General features: G+C 44.4%; 3 protein-coding genes across 3 annotated transcripts; 1 reads left to right on the forward strand and 2 right to left on the reverse strand.

Annotated features, from left to right (window-relative positions):
- Positions 1 to 397: 397 nt before the first annotated feature.
- Positions 398 to 6,265, reverse strand: vps18 (VPS18 core subunit of CORVET and HOPS complexes). The gene is made up of 9 exons (XM_052052941.1): positions 5,223 to 6,265; positions 5,002 to 5,143; positions 4,728 to 4,819; positions 4,164 to 4,414; positions 3,388 to 3,741; positions 2,034 to 3,302; positions 1,745 to 1,954; positions 1,249 to 1,485; positions 398 to 1,168 (listed from the first exon to the last, which is right to left on the reverse strand). The coding sequence occupies exons 1-9, from the start codon at positions 5,311 to 5,313 to the stop codon at positions 878 to 880; spliced, it is 2,937 nt and encodes a 978-aa protein (XP_051908901.1). The 5' UTR covers positions 5,314 to 6,265; the 3' UTR covers positions 398 to 877.
- On the forward strand, positions 6,257 to 9,587 carry rhov (ras homolog family member V). Its single transcript, XM_052052948.1, has 3 exons — positions 6,257 to 6,553; positions 6,835 to 6,893; positions 7,329 to 9,587. Exons 1-3 carry the CDS (start codon positions 6,349 to 6,351, stop codon positions 7,773 to 7,775), a joined length of 711 nt encoding a protein of 236 aa, XP_051908908.1. The 5' UTR covers positions 6,257 to 6,348; the 3' UTR covers positions 7,776 to 9,587.
- Positions 9,588 to 16,196: 6,609 nt separating this feature from the next.
- Positions 16,197 to 18,698, reverse strand: pigh (phosphatidylinositol glycan anchor biosynthesis, class H). Its single transcript, XM_052052950.1, has 4 exons — positions 18,068 to 18,698; positions 17,428 to 17,637; positions 17,263 to 17,346; positions 16,197 to 17,193 (listed from the first exon to the last, which is right to left on the reverse strand). Exons 1-4 carry the CDS (start codon positions 18,242 to 18,244, stop codon positions 17,122 to 17,124), a joined length of 543 nt encoding a protein of 180 aa, XP_051908910.1. The 5' UTR covers positions 18,245 to 18,698; the 3' UTR covers positions 16,197 to 17,121.
- Positions 18,699 to 18,765: the final 67 nt, after the last annotated feature.

An 18,765-nucleotide genomic window follows, 5' to 3' on the forward strand; every position in this document is an offset into this window, starting at 1 on the left:
AATAAGACGCGTATTTAATAACTGTGGTCAAACATGTTTTTCCTATTTTGTAATTTTGTAAGTTTGCCCTTACAAATTTTTTCTAGTAATACATAATTAAATCCAGTACATGATTTAATCTCATAATTGAGTTTTTACCTTGACAGTATGGATGAAGTAGAAACCTGTGTTATACATCAATTATTTTTGTAATGTTACATAAATCCATTGATCACTGAATTGTTTAGCTTTTCCCTCAATATATCATGATTTGTATGAAATGAATGCACATACAGCGCATTTGACAAAGTCGTACTTTACTTGATTTGAATGTTATTTTATTATTTATTGTGCATAGTCATTTATTAATAACATTTAAAATAGTAGTTTATAAAAACAAAGACAGGCCGGAGCAGGATCAAGGTGACCAAGCATTATATTAATACGATTTATTTATGGTTTAGTTAAGACAGACTGAGCAGGAAATATTCACCATTGGACATATAAGTGCAAGCTATGTCAGAACAAGCAGGTTACAGAACATAGCAATAAACACTTCATGATGCCAACTTACTGCGACTGGCTGGCAACCAGTTCAGTGTGTACCCCGCCAACTACCTGAGGACAGCTGGCATAAGGTCCAGCACACCCGTGACCCTTGTGAGGATAAGTGGATTAGAAAATGTGTGGACGGTTGAAGCATATTTAATCCTAAACTTTTCATTTAGATGTGTTGGGAAGTAGTTTACATGATCTTATGTAATTCGGAAGTGTAAAAATATTCCAAATCCACCTCAACCATTGTAAGCTGACACTATACTCAGTAGTGGTCATGGATCAGGCACATGCAAGCGGACAAACGTCTTAATCTACTACATCCAGCACAAATCCAGTTTGTTCACAGCCAGCTGGATTTATCCTCCTCGAACTTCTTCGGATCAATGAAGGGTTTGTCCACAGACCTAATCATCAGTTCGCCGCAGTACACGCATTCGGAAGCCACCATGTCGTCCAGGTCGGATTTCATCTGCTCGCGACTGGCACCTTCCTTCCCGAGGCTAGTCGCGTCACCCTCCTCATTAGCCGTAGGCCGGTGTCGCGACTTGGACGCCTGCGTGGAGGCTGAGAGTTTCTTCTGCAGCTCGTCCAAACGACTCAACTTGTAGGCAGACAGGTGAGGTGTCACTTCCTGGAGAGTGGAAAATGTCAAAACGTTATCACCCGTATATGTCAGAGATACCTTGACGGTCATATGTTGTACGGTTATACCTGCAGGAGGCAGTCAGAGTGGAACATGTGTCCACACAGGAACAAATAAAAAGGCCTGTTGAGCAATGGAAAGTCGCAAGCCGAACACTTGTCCTGGGAGTCCACCACGCCGTACTTGTTGCGCATTTCCTGGATGTCCTCTCGGATGCGTTTGGCACTCTCAGTGGCCTCCTCCATTTCCTGCTTCAGCTCCTCGATGTGCTTGTTGTACTCCTCCAGGGAGCTGCATATGGCCTCCTGAAAGCCACAAACAGACCAAGAGGTAACATCATGTTTTAAAGTGGTTTCCCAGCCCTTATTGCGCCACGGCACACATTTTACATGACTGCTCTTGTTCAGTGAATTGAATACACTCCCAATAGACCGTGCTTGTTTCTCAAACTTTTGCTTCGCTACCAGTTGGGCCCTCGTGAAAATCCCCCCCCAAAACGATGGCTTTCAAATAATGCAACACTGTACCTTCAACTGGTAGAGCAGAACAACCTCCTTTACCAACCTTGAAGTGGTCAATGGTGACAAAGTCGGGAAAGAAAGGCAGGATGTCCTCAATCTTGAGCAGGTCACAGCTGGACAAGCAGTTCATGGCCTTTTTCACATCCTTCTCCTCCTGCACCACATGGCGGGCGATCTTCAGCCACAGCTTCTTCCGCAGCTCTTCATCATCGTCGGGCAGGTCCGCGCAGCTCTTCGCCAAATCCACATCCACCTGCGAACGACGCGTTATCGACCAAGCAATAGCTCTGTATTCGTAACTTGGTACATTCGCAAGTGCCGATTCAACTTACTTGCAAAGCGAGATCCACCGCCTCTTCGTACAGCTCCATAATCCTGTACACCAGCACGCAGGCGCGCAGGTAGCCATGTTCGGCGCACAGCCTGAGCGCGTACTTCAGGTCGTAGTGAATCTCCGAGGCGTACGTGCCCGCCTCCTCCAAGTAGCGCAGCAGCGAGTCGGGCTTGTACTTGGCGTAGAGCGACAGCAGGTAGTTGTGGATGGCCTCCTCGGTCACGCGCAGCTCGTGCACGCAGAACTCCATGTAGCGCACCGTCTCGTTGATCTGCTGGCTACTTCCCTTGTGGCTGTAGTTCATCAGCGCCGGGATGAGCTGCTTGGGGTCCAGCCGCTTGCCCATTTGGATCCAGGCGTCCACCACCCTCTCGGGGATGTGCTGCATGAGCACCGGGGAGAACTTGTAGAAGAGCTTCTCGTCGCAGTGCTTGGCAAGTACGTCCAGAGCGGCGCAGTAGTCGTCATGCTGGCAGTAGTGCGACACCACTCTCCCGTAGTCCTGCATGACCACCGAGAAGTACACCATGTCATCTACGTTGCCGTGGCTGGCCAGCAGGTCGTAGATGGTGCCGCGGTTGTTGAACAGGCACTCGCGGTGCTTGGAGGTGTTCAGGAAGTGGCGGAACTCGTCGCGGGTCTCCCGGAAGAGGACGCCCGCCTTGCCGTCGTCGTCCTCCAGCTGGCCCAGCCGGTTCAAGTAGAGCTCGGCCAGCCAGGTGACGAGCAAGGTGATCTGCGTCCTCTCGTTCGGCTTCAGATTGGCCAGCTTCTTTATCAAGAACTCCTTAAGGGCCTCCTCCTGCTTGGCCTCAATAAACTTGAGCGCAATCCCCTCAAAGTAGTTCTGCGTCAGGGCGTAGCACTTGGCACTCTCCAGGTAGCGCTTGTTCTGGAAGCAGTGTTCGGCCTCCTTGGCAAGGACCATGTCCATGCATTCGGGCCGCTCGCGGCAGTACTCCTTGGCCAGGTCGAATTTGTTCATGCTCATGTACATCTGCCACACGTTGCGGGACTCGCGCTGGATGTGGTAGCGGAACACGGCTCGCTCCGTGTAGATCCACACCAGGCCGCCCGACGGGTCCTTGATCATTCTCTTGAGAGGGCCGAACTTGTCCGGGAACACGTCCTCATGAACCACCTGGCCGTTCAGCGTGCAGATCGCCTTGACCCGGTCGTGCAGCAACAGCAGGAAGTGGAACTGGGTCAGCACAATGGAGATGGGCTTATTGAGGGATAGGTCGATGTCGGTCGTGTACTCCCACACCTAATGAACACAGCATGAGAGCAGTAGTGGATGATTCAGATTCAGAGGTTCAAACATAATCCCATAGAAAATGGTCAACAATTACCTGCACGTCACTCAGCAGCGAGTCAGGCCGAACGTAATCCAGCTGCCCGTAGAGCACCCCGTTGCCCATCATCCAGGCAAAGGCCTTGGGGGAAGTGCGAAGCTTGGAGGTGTAGAAGGTGATCTCGCTGTAGCCCATGTTGGCCGGGAACTCCTGAAAGCTGGGCAACAGGTCCTGGTTCTGGGTGAAGATGGAACTGAAGCCCTGCTGCTCCGTACCCTCAGCCACCTTGCCCGCAAACTGGAAGAGGCGCTTGCGGGTGGTGGCAATGATGAAATACTTGTTCTCCAGGCCGCGCTCCACCTCCAGGCAGCACACAGGCGCCGGACTCCCGTCTTCCTCCAGGGAGTGGACCTGGAATAACATTACAGTCAAGCCCCGCTATACACAAACAAATAAAGGCTATTTCTGACCTCAACTGGTTGTTTGTTTGTTTGTTTTTTACTTTTCCCTCCATAATAGCCGAATCAAAATGAATCCAGGGGAACTTTTATTTTCACTGTCATACAGTAGCACTTCAACTTGAAGTGACATAGAACCAGCTTGAAGCAAACAAGCTTCACCTCTTATTTTGGAGAGCTACGCAAGGAAGAGAGTGAGAACAGACTAACAAATACTTAAAAAGTGTGTTCAAAGGATGTGGGACAGGTAATATTATACCAAAAGTATTTTTTATGTGGTCCCTCTATATTGGGTCTGGAACATAACCTCCTTGGGTTCACTGTTTCGATTTACAATAAAATATTTGTAGCCCAAACGCAGTCACGAAGACATACTTGTCTGAAGTACTGGTCCGGGTTGGTGTTAAAGAGGCTCCCTTCGGTGGCAGAGATCTCGGCCTCGAAGATGACGCCTTGGCCAGTGCCCACCAAGATTGGCCCCGTGCTGGTCTCATTGCCTAGCAGCTTGTTCCAGCCAATGCTCTCCACGAGGTGGCCCCGCCAGCGAGACAGACTGCGAACCTTTTGCGTATTCCTGTTCAGGTACAGACACTCACTGGTGCTCAAGCTGATCACCAAGTGGGAGCCTAAATAAAAAAAGAAAAGAAACATGTGGGAGAGGACAAGGATGTTGTCGAGGTTGGCCTTTTCCACCCCCCATCGTCAAAGTATGTTTCTAAAGGTAAACAAGACACCCAGTTGCGATAATAGTTGTACTTTTACAAAATCACAGAATGAGATTCTCGAAAAAAAAGTAATGTTTTATATCTTGTGTACGTCTGCGTCTGGTGTCGGAAGATAACACAAGCACATTAACTTGCATTTCATGAAAATGTATACCATGGAAAAGTAAATGTACTGTACACCATTTTGAGGAAGATCGGCACAGTATTGTCTTACCTGTCGGGTCCAGAAAAAGTTTGTGCACTTTGCTGTCATCTTTCCTTCCAAGATCAATCTGATTGGGGTGATCAGGTTTAGCCAAATCAATCCTGCATAGAACACAAAGAAAACATTCCAATCAGAGTCTTTCATTTCTCAAGAACTCTTGAAAGGCCCCAATAAACATCTATGACTGGACTAATCACATCTTGTCACTGACTCCTCAACTAATCCAATCAAAGAGGAATTTACTAGCGTGCATTTAGAGTAGCTTTTTATGATTGTTATTTGCCTCAGCAGGGTGTCCTTCCCCAGACTCATGCATAGTTGATTGTTGCAGACTGCCAGGTGATTTATCCTCTCTGGCGGTGTAAAATCGATCCTCTGCTTGTTGAAAATAGGCTTTTCCTCTTCGAGTCGCACATTGACGAAGCCTTACGAGAAAACAGTGGATTTATTACAGAGTATTATATCACAATCATCAACTCACTCCTTGTTGCTTCCCCATCTTACCCGAGTGCGTTATCCCGATGTTGGCGCCTGCCGGGCAGCCATGCTGCTGCGCGTTTTGCGAATCCTCGTACTCGTCCAATATTGAAGCCATAATTACGTGGAATTTTATTTAGAATCAGCGAAGGAAGAAGCTCGAGAACTAAAGCGACATGGCTGTGCAGCTAGCCTTCTCCTTAGCTAGCAGTTGGCTCTCGTAAACAGTCTTTTCGTGACTCGTTCGCCCATTTTCAATCATAACATTGGTTTATTTCAGACGTTCCTAAGATATTTTGAAATTACATTCACCATAGAAAGTGGTTAATTTCAAACCGTGGTATGAATGAGGAGTACCTGTATAGCTAGCTAGCAGGTTGCTCCCGGAAAAGAACTCGTACAACGTACTTCCTCGTTTCATTTACAGGTTATAGACGTTTAAATATAAATATCCGATAACTAAACATTCAAAAGCCATCTAATGGTTTGTACCGAAGCGAACTAAAAGGGCGTATATAGGGAGCAAGTCAGGTGACAGTCCTCATGTGATCGTCGTCGTTGATTCGTGCAATGCCTCATTCTGACATTGGGGGTCGCTGTCGTAACAATGACCGACTTAGTTTCAGGCTTTCTCGCAGTGGGCGTGATTATGCAAATTTTATGTTAAATATTTAAATTACAGACTGCTGCACTTATTTTAGAACTATACATTAATACTCTTCAAATATGAAACTATAATCAGAAAAAAATGTGTGTTGAGGAAAACAAAATCAATTCTAACTTCCGCATTTTTCTCAGTGGGCGTGGTTATGAACCTGTCAAAGCATAAAGTTGCATAAACTACACATGGAAAAAAAAAACGTCATAAGTGTTGTCAACGTGTGTCATATAATCAGGAATATGAAAAACATAATTGAGATAGTGCTCTTTACCGACGGTGGGTGTCGCTGTAGGAACAACAATCAGCTAACAAGTTTCGCCTTCCCTTACGGGGCGTGGTTATTCAAATTAAAAGCTCCAGGAGTGTGAAATTATTTGAATATATAAAAAAAGCCCATTCCTTGTCGAGTCATACCACAGAAGACAGTAAAGACAACACCCGATGGTGAGAGTCGCGACTGCACGGTGAGAAGCAAAGAGTTTACGACCCGACATGCCACCTCACATGGAGTACTTTTACCACGAATCCCGTGTCCCCTCCGGTTGCGGACTGACCCGGGAGGACGAGCTGGAGCAGGGGGTCATCAGTTGCATGCTGGTGGGCGACGGCGCCGTGGGCAAGACCAGCATGATAGTCAGCTACACTTCCAATGGATACCCGGTGGACTACAAGCAGACCGGTTTTGACGTCTTTTCCGGTAAATGATGTATTCATTCAACTACAATAAGATATGAACTAGTGTCAACAACAATTTTAAGTCATTGTCTTTTTTTTCCGTGTGCGAAATTGATTTTAAGGATAGATAGAAGCACAGGTAAAAGCTACCGGCTGATGCACTTCCGATGTGTGTGTGTGTGGGGGGGGGGGGGGGGGTAAATGCAAGTGCAATATATATATATAAAATCATTTAAAATTTAAGACTCTCCACATATAAGTAATGTAAAGAAATAAATAAACGTATTTACTGGTTTCCAACAGGTCAGGTCCAAGTGGATGGATCTCCAGTCAAAGTTCAGCTGGTGGACACTGCAGGACAGGTAAATCTTTTTAATCTTGTTGTTATTTATTATTAGTATTATTGTTGTTCTACATCCTTTGTCAGACTCAAAATTGTACTTTACTTCCTTTAGTGATTCACAGGTAGTCAATATTCACATTATTATGATAATTAGTAGTGCTCTACATAAATACCGGTAGCCAATATGATGCCTTGTTGTCATATTCATTCAACCTTGTACCAATTTCCCTCCATGGGGGTGTATCTACTGCGACAATCTTGTGCTCTCACGCTACTCTCTGCATGCTATCAATTTTGCCTTTATGTGACAACAAAGAACTGTCTGTCGCATTTTTTTTGTTTTGTTTTGTTTAAAGCAGTTTTTGTGGCTTTTTACAGTAGGTTTGTGAATCCCTGCTGTCAGTTATCTTTTGCAGTCCAATTCCATTGACTCATGTTCTCTGGGCCTTTTCAGGAGGAGTTTGATGAGTTCCGATCGCTGTCCTACTCGCACACGGACGTCTTCCTGCTGTGCTTCAGCATGGTCAACCCCACATCCTTCCACAACATCACCAAGAAGTGGGTGCCCGAGATCCGTTCCTCCAACCCCACCTCGCCCATTGTCCTGGTGGGCACGCAGTCGGACCTCCTGTTGGACGTCAACGTGCTCATTGGCCTGGACCGCGCTAGCGTCAAGCCCGTGGCCAGCTCACGGGCGCGAGCGATGGCGGAGAAGATCCGAGCGGAGGATTACGTGGAGTGCTCGTCGCTCACGCAAAAGAACCTGAAGGAGGCGTTTGACGCCGCCATCTTCGCCGCCATCAAGAACAAGGCACGGCAGGCCAAGAAAAGGCGGTCGTCGGACAGGCGCGCCAAGGCCTTCTCCAGGTGCAGCTGGAAGAAGTTCTTCTGCTTCGTCTGAGTCGGCCGGGACTGTGGACATGAGTTCTGACCTTATGTGCAGCGTTTGTCGGTGCAAGTGACATTCAAAGGACTGTGTCCTGTTTACGTCTATTTGGCTCGGAATACCCAGGTACACGAACCAACACCCTACCAATGGTTCTTCTGGTGTACCTGTTACATTGTAAAATGTTATCGAGCTGCAAATTGGACAGAAAGCTTTTTGAGCATTTATTCAGTATCCTCGATATCCAGATCCATGTGCTAGTACGCTCTCAATAGAAAGACAATTCAGTCTCAAGGACACACTAGGAAAACGAGTGTGCCTTATTTGAAGACAAAAAATGCGCTACTTGACAATCGCGTGCTGCCGGTACGACAAATGACATAAAAGTCATCAAGTTTGCATCTTGTGCTTCACTACTAGTATTAGTAGCGCACAGATGTCAAGTATTGTAGAGTTTTGCCTCACTTATAACATGTAGCTGTCCTATTAGCATGCCCACGTTGTACGACTCGTGTGTAGAAAAGTCGTACATCAGTGGAAGGCAGAGTGGAAAAACACTGCAGTGCTAAGTGAGTTGCTTTGCAAGTGCAAGTTTACGACGGCTTGCGAGGGCCAAGAGCATACAAGAGCGACATCAAACGACTTTCCATCGGTATGCGTTGGACGTGTTGGCAGACATGTATTTTACCTCAATCTGGAATCAGGCGAATATACGCAATCCAGAGGGGCTGGGGTGGGGTAGGGGTCTTCGGTTTACAACAGTTCTGTTGCCATGGCGGTGGGGTAACCTGAATTTGTACATAAGTCGGGGCACATCACTAACCTATGCTAACGCGATCGCAAAGTTATCACTCTGGTCGATATATGTACCATAGATGTGCGCAAAACACTTTTAAACCCAATTTCATGAGATTTAACAACGACTTTGTAGCTGTATTGGAGTGTGCCGTACTCTTTTCACTCACCAAAAAGTCTGTCATAATTTCAACAAATATAACCCTCATGAGATTTCCTCTCACACAATGTAAACATCCAAACTGTTCGGCTATTTTGTTGAGCAGGGACAACATGCAAACGACCTCAATTTGCATGATCGTTTGTGTGCTTGTGTGTGTGCTGTGAAACAGTGAGGGTGCGAAGCCCAGTTTCAGCACACGGGCGTCAGTAAGCTCTGCTCTTTTGTTGTTTTTGTTTTAAACGCGTCAACCTCCGCGTCGAGTTGTGGTGCAAAAAAAGCGAGGTGCCACATTCTTACCTGAGTGCTAAAAGGCCGCTGCCCGAACTGGTTTTCGTGCCTTAATTATGTGACGCTGACCTTTTGTAATGTTGCGAAAAGGAACGCACGTACCGCATCACTTTGACTCAGCTATAAGAGCAGGAAACAGGTTACAGGAGAGCAGCGTTGACCTTCGGCCCTCTAGATGACCGTCAGTCGAGATTCATTCGATCGCGGTTGTCAAACTCAACCTTTGTCGGCAGACATTTTGGAAGTGTGGTTTCCCTAAAACAAAAAACAAACATCAATGAGCTATCACACGGTGATTACCCCCCAATGTAAAACAACAGAGTGATATTTTGCACTCCAGTCTAATCACAACATGACATGTTGATATTCTTCATTAGAACCGGATGTTTATTATGCTTCTTGTGGAAGTGGCCTGAATGAATTCTGTTTGTTCAAACAACTGTTTATTTTCAATGTAAATGTTTTTTTTTCCTTCTTTTGTATAACTTAAGTGCTATTGTGTCGCACTCTCCTCTAACCCATGTGTCTTTTTATTTACATGTCAGAGCGATGTGACGCAAATAAATGAAGTGCAAATTACAGCTCTTGTGTTATGTATATTTTTAGACGGGACAATTCACGGACAGCTAATAAGAGAAGCTGCTTTACAGTCAGAGAAAACGTTTTTTTCTTTTTGGGGGAGGAGGACCACAGGAACTGAGGCAGCAATTTCTCCTCTCCACGGGGGAGTTGGGATAATGTCCATAGGCTACAATAGTCACCTTTCCTGCACCGTCTCCCACCCCCAAGCGTGTGATAATTAACCTCAGGCCTCCAGTCGGGCCCTGGTGAGGGGGGGCGAGCCTTTCTAATGCGTGACAGGCGCCATGCTGGTATGGCTTTTTGTTCCTGATTGTGTCACTTGGAAAAGTCTCGAGATGAGCTTGAGAAGGATCCACGAGCCAGGGTGATTGATGATAATACACACGCAGGGAGGTGTGTGTGTGTTTGTGCGGACGCCCGGTCCACGAGGCTGGAAAGATGCGACGAGAAAAGTTAATAGCGTGACAACATTGGAGCGTTTGCCCACAATTAAAAAAAAAATGCATGGCAGTTACAGTTATAGAGCAGGCGCGTGAAAATTATCTCGGTGATTATCTCGGTGTGCCAGATCGTAGTAATGTTGTCATGCGGAAATGACGTAATTAACTTGGAACCATGTGATTATTATTACTTTTGAAAATCCCCACAAACTGATGGTTAAATCGTTGTGAAGTGACGACATTCGTTGTTTTAAAAACAAATTTTCAAACAGGGATTGGTTTTGAGCTTCCGTCTTCTCGAAAAGATCTCCGCTCACTCACGTCCAACAACGAGGCGCTCTAAAGTGGCCACGCCAGCAGACTATCCAAAAGCGAAGACGCATTTTCAGGTTGCGGGCATAGCTAGCTAGCTCACCGCACATCGCAGATTATCGTTGTACCTTTTTTAAGTGACCAGTAGCGGTAATTAAGCCCTCCAAAAAATATACGGTCTTCAAATATGTTGAATGTATTCGGAGGGCAAACCTCAGAAGTCACTTTACAGGAAATTTAAATACACTGCGCGCCGATTCCATTTCCTGGAAACCACATAAAGGCTGCGGATTTCGGTTGGGACGTCCACTCAGCAACACGTTTTCAAACATTCTCTCTTTTGTGATCTGCTGCACATTTGCTGTGAACAGGTCGAACAGGGGGGGTGGGGGAAACACAGCAATACGTCAGCGGTCTGTTTGCCATTAGAGTCAAGCATCCATCACGCGGTTATGAGGCAGCTCCCCGGCTTTGAATGACAGGTCCCGAAATGAGAATCAAGACATGCACACCCTGGCTAGTTTTGCTTGTGTTGCTTCATCTCCATCGAGGACTTGACAAGAACTGTTCTCGACATGGAACATTTTTCATGTAGAGGGCACTTTACTTTAAAGTGTGGATAATGCTAACGATAAGGCCTGCACTGTGAGGGGCGTGCAGGGTTGACGTGCGGGTCAGCGGTGTGCTGAACCTCGGAGGGTCAAGACTAACTGTCACACTCCTCTTCACAAATGCACTTATTATTATTTATGGGGCTTAAGTTATTTTTATGGTCTTCTGTTCAAAGCACAGATGCTCTTGCCAAACATCAAAAGGGGAAAATTCTCAACTTTTGAATGATGTGTTCAAACAAGCGAGAGGGCCTTGTTGTTGTTCGACCAGTTTTTGGTTCTCAGAGACCAAGATCAACTCTCCTTCTCATGGGTTAGTCATCTGTTTTTCACACCGGGAGCTGGTTCTTTTCCCAGGCTTTTCCAGGTTTTTGCATCAGGAGTCATTCACTGAGTCGTCCTCTGGCAGTCAGCCAGTTTCACTTGAGTGAAATGCTTGGCAAGCAGGCAGGCCTGGTAATCAGCAGGTGCACCGACAGGTTTGCCTGGCTCTGTGGTTCTTGATGCTTTTCAAAATTGGCCATAGTTATCGCCGCGAAACACAAATCCCACCACCTGAAAGGTTTAATACTGTAGCTGATCTGTGTCCGAGAAAATATTTTGTTCCATGACCCATTGAAATTTTTGGGTTAAGTCGTTTTAATAATAACAACAAAAAAGTGAGTAGCGTCAACGAGAGTCAGGTTGGCCAGTTAGTCAGCATGTGAGCAGCGAGTCGTGAGTTGTGGCCCACAGCAGCTCCTTGCAAGTGTTCTCATTTCATATTTGTGTCTTTGCCTGTTGAATAAAAATACTTTAATTGCAATATTGACTGCAGACCTCCATAGAGTGCCTTAATTGTTCAGTTTTTTTCCCACACCTACTTCACTCAAGCGGGAAATTTCGGCTCACAAGATAAAGCCACAAAAATAATAATAATCTGTTGGTGTTGCTATCATTTTTTTTGCAAGCAAACTGTCAGTTTCGGTGTCCTTGACTGACAGCGCCCGGAGGCAACATAATTTCTACTTAACATTTATTAGAGGAATGAATTTTCTCTTCTTGACATTTGAGTCACGATGCCCTCTGTCTTTTTATCACTCAAAAATAAACACCTTTAATTCTTCACGACACTCTCTAAGTGGTATTGCAAAGTATGCATTTTGTCACTTGAATGGCATTTCAATTTATGCATCATCTGCATAAAAATAAAAAGAGATGCCATGTTTTCAGAGGATTTCTCCAAGAAAAAGATATAATAATATTAAAAAGACCAAGAATGGAACCTTGAGGCACTCCAGATCAGCAACTGTTGCCTTAGGAATCAACAGGCCCATCAGTACAGTATTGCTGTAGTGTATCACTATATTGCTAATGACTCGCTGTACTTTGTATATTTGTGTTCATGTTCTGTTTTTTTTTTTTTTAATTTTGGGGTGTGGGGGGTGGGGGGGTACAAGAGTGACTCCAACTACCAGGACAAACATTCCTTGTGCATTTCTACCATACATGATCGATAAAAATTATTCTGATGATACTCATGATTCAGCGGAGATTTGTGACAGTTGAGTTTTGAGGCTTTTTTTTCCCGGATGCCAAAAGGTTAATTGAGGTGTGTCTACGTGTGGGAATTAAGGGGATGAGGTGTTCTCACAGTGGTGGCATCAGCAGGTGAGAGTGGGAGAGGGGAATCACACAATGTTCCTGAAAGCGTAGATGGGAATAGTGATATGATATGATATTACAAGTGTCGCGATACAGTTAATGATGATACATTGACATGGTCCAACGGAGACTATCAATATGAATGTTTTAGCGACATCAGGAACATTCCGGTCAACATAATCAGCCAATGCCGTGTGATGGCTTCGGAGATCTTGTGTAAATAAGGTGTGTCTGGACTTGCTCTTACATCGAGAGTGACTGTTGCTGCGCTGTCCGCTTTACTCAGAACACAATAAATCATCTCGTTCAGCCAGTTTGTGACACTCTCGCATGAGTATGTTCATGTTTGGAGGAGGGGGTAGGGTTATCGATACCATTCAAGGATGACGATTTGGATGATGTCATGTCGTAGCTTTTAGGTCAGGCATGTCCAAAGTCCGGCCCGCGGGCCAAACCCGGCCCGCGGTCGAGTTTCATCCGGCCCTCGGCCCCTGTCATAAAATCAGTGCCGTCTGGCCCGTAGGTTGGGCGCAATGGAACACGTGTTGCATTAACTGAGGTCTCGTAGACTGGTGAGTGATGTTTCATAGAGTACTGCTTCCCTCTAGTGGCTAAATGAGTAATAGCATTCACTAAATGAGTAATAGCATTTAGACACTAGAGGGCATCACTCATGAGTTAACAAGACATCACTCCGTGTTTATATTGACGGATATGTCATATTTCAAAGGATCCTTGCCGTTGTGGATATGTGTATTGCTTGTTCATTTCCCTGTTGTTCGAGTCAAAGGTTTTGTGACTATTGAAAAGTCATGGTGATACATTTTATGTTTCAAATCAATCAATTTGCACTCAGGAGACTTCTGTTTAAGAAAAAGTCAAGTGAATAAGCAGTTGCATGTGATATACCTGTTTCAAATGAACCAAAAGAAATTCTTAAGATTGTTGAAATAAAAATAAAAATAGAAATGTGAAACAGACTGGCTTACTAAAATTTGCTGAACAATATTGTTGTTCAATGTAAAGAATGTCAGCCAAGGTCGGCCCCCCGACATTTTACCACATAAAATCTGGCCCCCTTGGCAAAAAGTTTGGACACCCCTGTTTTAGGTTGTGTTGCATTTACCTGGGAGCCATTTTTAATATTTTATCCCTTTTAGGTAGTAAAATTATGTCAACAACAGCTCTCAATAAGAGGCCCAGCCAGCTACAACCACAAAGATAACCTATGTTCAGTTATGTTTTTTATTTTTTTTATTTTACCTTTTTTTGAAGAGCGACACAGGATAGAATGATTATTGTTGGGTATTTTGGCAACTTTTTAAAAGATTGTTGAGAGGAACTCCAAGACGCTGACAAGGCATCCAGGGATTGTTCTGATGTACCGTAATTTATCAGCCGGGCTCATTGTCAATTTTTTAGCCATTTTTGGGATACATTTTTTTTAAGTACTCAAAAACTCTGCCATGAATTGCTGTGCTATTCCTTGATACTCCTTTTGTATTGTATATCCAAAGCAGGTGTACCTACAGTTGAGACTGGTATGCTTAATTTATGGGCTTATTCACAATGAATAAACTATCCTCTAACGTCCTTGTCAAAATGTTGTGATATGTAAAGAACAAGCAACCCTTTCATAAGAGATGTAAATAGTGCACTATTTACCTTGGGAAAGTAGTACCAATACCAAAGTCAGTCCTGAAGTTGCTCAGAACTGTGCAGTATTTGTATAAACCTGATTACCGCTTATGCCCAAGGTGAGATGGTTGTGGTTTGTTTAACAAATAAAAGAAACACTTTATATTCATGAAACTTAATTCATGTTATGTAACACTAAACACTGCCCAGCATTCCCCAGTGAAGAAGACGTGGTGTACTTGTACATGACTGAGTGATGTTAGAATGCGGCCTTCATTGCAAAATCAAGTCAATCGATTGCTATGAGTTTCTTTTTTTTTTTTTAAATAAATGAATCAGAGTTGTTAATTGACATTGCATAGGCATTTGCCTCAATGGTGCTGCACAAACAGGAAATTGCTTTTCCTCATCATCATCTGATTACAGTGTCGAGAACACGCATAGCGTGAGTCATCTGGCACGTGATGACATTCAGGTAAGACGTCATCGGTTTCCTAAAAGGTCAAGGAAAGAAAAAGCTTGAGGATCATTGAACACAACAAACATAATGCGAAGTGCTATATCTTTATATAACTTATGAACAATTGTATTTTGTCCAATGTTTGTTGTTGGAATGGCTCTACTGCCCCCCACCCCCAACCCCCTTTCTTCACCGATGACGAGCAGAACCGGTTAGTCTCCCGTCATCTTATCTGCTGCCAGCTGGTCTGACGGGAGGCGTCTCGCTTCCGTCACGTCTCGCAGGTGGCACTGCGCAAGGTAAGTCAACCACTCCCAACAAGACAGAAGTTGTATTGGAGCTTATGCAGACTTAATAAAGTGGCCTGTGAGTGTCACTCAACACAGTACACATGGAATGACACATCCCATCTTTATACACAACGGTGGAACTACTACTTCCTGTCCATCAGTCAGTAGGTGACTTCCCTCAAAGCCAGCAGTCTCATGTCAGGAGACTTCCATGCTACCCAGCAGAAATCGTGTGTGTGTGTGTGCGTAAGATTGGGCCAAAAACTCACTCCACATCGGACCGCTTTTGAATTCAAATCCAAACTGTCACAGAGTTCCACCTGCCTGCACGGACCGTTAAAGAGCGGACACATTCAGACAAAAGCCACGACTCCATTCTTCCTCTGGCAACAATCCCGATGACACTTAACACCATCCGAAGGGATTGTGTTGTGTCAACAGCGTGCCTGTATACATTTACATGGTGAAGAAAGAATGAAAAGCACATACGGTAGAGCCTTTAGGACACAAATTGCTTGAGAATGAAAAACAGTATTATTCATTTAAAAAAAAAACACTTTTTACCTTCAGGGATTCTTGCTCAGTGTTTAAACACTGTCATCTGTGACCGCTTTGTAGGGGTCTGTTAATTTGGGGCCCCTACAGGTGTTCGAGGTGCCACCACCCGACTCAGCGGGGAGCTAAAGCACCCCTCACCCGCTGAACAACACATTCTCGCGCTGAAATTTCACACCTCCATGGAGTGCTGGCCGATCGTGGTCCAGGTTCAGGACTCGGTTGAGGCGGGAATTGCGATTTTAAAACAAATCACGTCAAGAAAAGTATTGTCAAGTAGAAAGTACAAGTAACTGGGTTCTAAATGAATCATTAGCAGTTCACACCTCCGCCGAGAGAAATACTTGACATGAGGTATTATTTACGCTTCGGGTTGCCGCCTTTAAATGGGAGCCTGAGGCCCGCTGGTTCCCGGCTGTTTCGCACCTCCAAGGGGTGCACCATAACAATGTCAGAGGCCGCTCTTGATGAGGCTGAAGCATCTTTTGGCATTAAAAGTCACACCCTGTCGCTTGTTTTGTCAGCTTTGGGCGTGCGAGGTTAAAACGGGGGGTCCGACCCAAGGGGCTCCAGGTGGTAGGGGCAAGAAGATGAGGGAGGTATGGAAACCGAGGTAAGGGTGAATACTGGGGCGAAAAAAAACCCCAACTACAGAGGTACAAGAAGCCTCATTGTTTAATGTGCACATTGTGGTTATCAGATTTCTGGAAACTTCCGTACCGAATAGAATTGGACTCCAGAAACGTGTGCTCGGAAAGAATGAACAAAAATATTTATGACAGAAAAAAAAACAGGTCGCAAGGCCGACAAAGGACAACAAAATTTACAATACAGAACCCGTGACTAACAACAACAAAACACTTGCAAAGGTAAGCGAAGACAATTTGGCAGAATCAGAAAACGGAGAATATGATGAGACGTCTAGAATAATTCGGGTCTTGGAAGCAGAGCTGTGAGAAGGCGAATTTTCCGACAGAAACATTAAGACAGAGAACTTCTTAAATAGTAGGCTTGATTACATGAACATTAAGTGTGTACCTGGAGGAGAGGCCCTCCTCTGTCACCTGCTGGAGATACACAAGAACAGAACATGATGGTGATAAATATGGTCTAAAATTGTCATAAAGTTGTATCTATATTAATGGATACAAAAGCAAAATATTGCTCCTTATATTTACAAAAGATAGAGCTTTACTGTATTATTTTTCCTACATGAATGACATCACAGTGTTAGAACTCATTCAACGGATTCAAGTAAGTGTGTGTGGTAAAATGCTGCCCCCTACTGCAAGAATGCACGCAAAACAATTCAGGCCAAGTTAGTCAACAAATGTTGACTTACAAGTTGATTTACAGATCTTGATGCTAAAATGTCAAAGCTGGCACATAATGCTGTGTGACTGAATTTATGCACTTAATAATCAAGGGAGGCTCCAGCACGCCCCGCAACCCTTGTGAGGATAAAGCGGATCAGAAAATGGATGGATGGAAAATAGCAAAAATGCCCCTTTACGATTAAATTAGTAAATAAAATAGTATATACAGTATAATAAAGAAGGCTCGTCCAGTGTATGTGTGAGGTGTCAGCAGTTTGACAGAATCTCCTGACAGCTTTTGTAGACTTCAACCAAGCAGTTCAGCCTTGGCCTTGAGCTCTGGAAAACAAAACAAACTCCAAATCAAATATGATCGGTGTTAATGATTAGAAACTGATCAATTCTTACCTGAAACAATGGCACCACACTTGACACATCATCAGGAGCTGAGGGGTCCTTCAGCAGTATGCAAAGGTAGTAGATGATTTGATGCTGTAATAAAACAGACACTTCAGCTTTGTGTTGCATGAAGCACAAAATGTGACAAAATCTATTGTTTATGTTTTTAATCACCATATAGATGGCTTCGTTGATGACCACATCCTTTACTTGGCTCATCTCAATGAAGGTGCTCGTCTCCCGTCCCGACGCATAGCTGGAGGATACCTGGATGCCCAAAGAGCCGATAACGAGCACCGACTCGTGGTCCACCTTCACCAAGTGAATATGTAGCATCATTCCCAACAGGGTGAGCAGGATGGCGCCAGTCAGCACAGCTGTATTCTACATGTAGAGGGGAGATGGTGCGTGCATCAATCCTAATTTTCACACAGATATTGGTACTGTATTGAGTGAGACCAATGTAATGGGACTGACACTTCAGTTATATTACACTGCTTCCCGTGAATACCGAGCTCTTATGCGGCGACAAAAACCCATAAGAATTGTCATCTCCCCCAAAAAAGGTATAACATTTCCAATAGATCCTACAACATGGATAGCAGGCTATAATTTTCGATGAGACGGTAGTATGAGGATAGGAAACTCCTTCGCCCACTTAAACATAGTTCCTTGCACCAAGAGAGTGAGAGTACAGTATAAGGCTCCACAAGAGACAGGAAATATGAGTTCGGGGATACTACTAATGATAAGCTAGGCAATTTATGGAGACGATTTTGTGATGATAATAGATAAATATTACTTTATTACTTACTGCTGTGATGAAGAACACGGCATAGGCAGCTAGCCAAACGGCGCAAGTATATCCCATCACCTTGCCGATGGACATTTTAGGCGAGCTGACAGTAAACTCCCGGCAAAAGCCGCAGTGCTTTTGACAGTCCAGAGATATCGGGTTGCCATAAATATCAGTATAGTCTTCATCTTCCATTTTCACCAAAGAAATAACACAATTAGGACTGAAATGAGGCGGTTACCGTCAAGCTACAATTGACAACCAAGGTCACCAGGAGTAAACGAATGTTTCATTTTACCACCACAATGGGTTAAGGCAAGCGAAAATAACTTTTACGATTGTTAATAGAGACTAATTGTTGTTAAAATGCCAGGCAGGATGACATTACGACATTTTATTGACAAAAAGGCGACTGATAGGGAAAGACTGGCCGAGCGTCTGATATTTGTTGTTTACACCAAGGCATTCCTACTACACTGGAACGACTATTAATATTGTACAATTTGGTATTTATTTGTTAATTACTTCACTAAGCGGTGACAAACAATAAATAAAAAATGAATATGTAATGAATTGAAATGTAATTGGAAATGGACGACAAGCTACGTTACAAGATAACATAAATAATTATATCGGTGTACGCTGGGTCTTATAGGAAGCTACCACGCATGGTAGCTGAAAACACAAAGCATTGTGGGAATAACTCTAAACGGTGT

Source organism: Hippocampus zosterae, chromosome 19 (assembly GCF_025434085.1).
Source record: "Hippocampus zosterae strain Florida chromosome 19, ASM2543408v3, whole genome shotgun sequence".
Classification (NCBI taxonomy): Eukaryota; Metazoa; Chordata; class Actinopteri; order Syngnathiformes; family Syngnathidae; genus Hippocampus; species Hippocampus zosterae.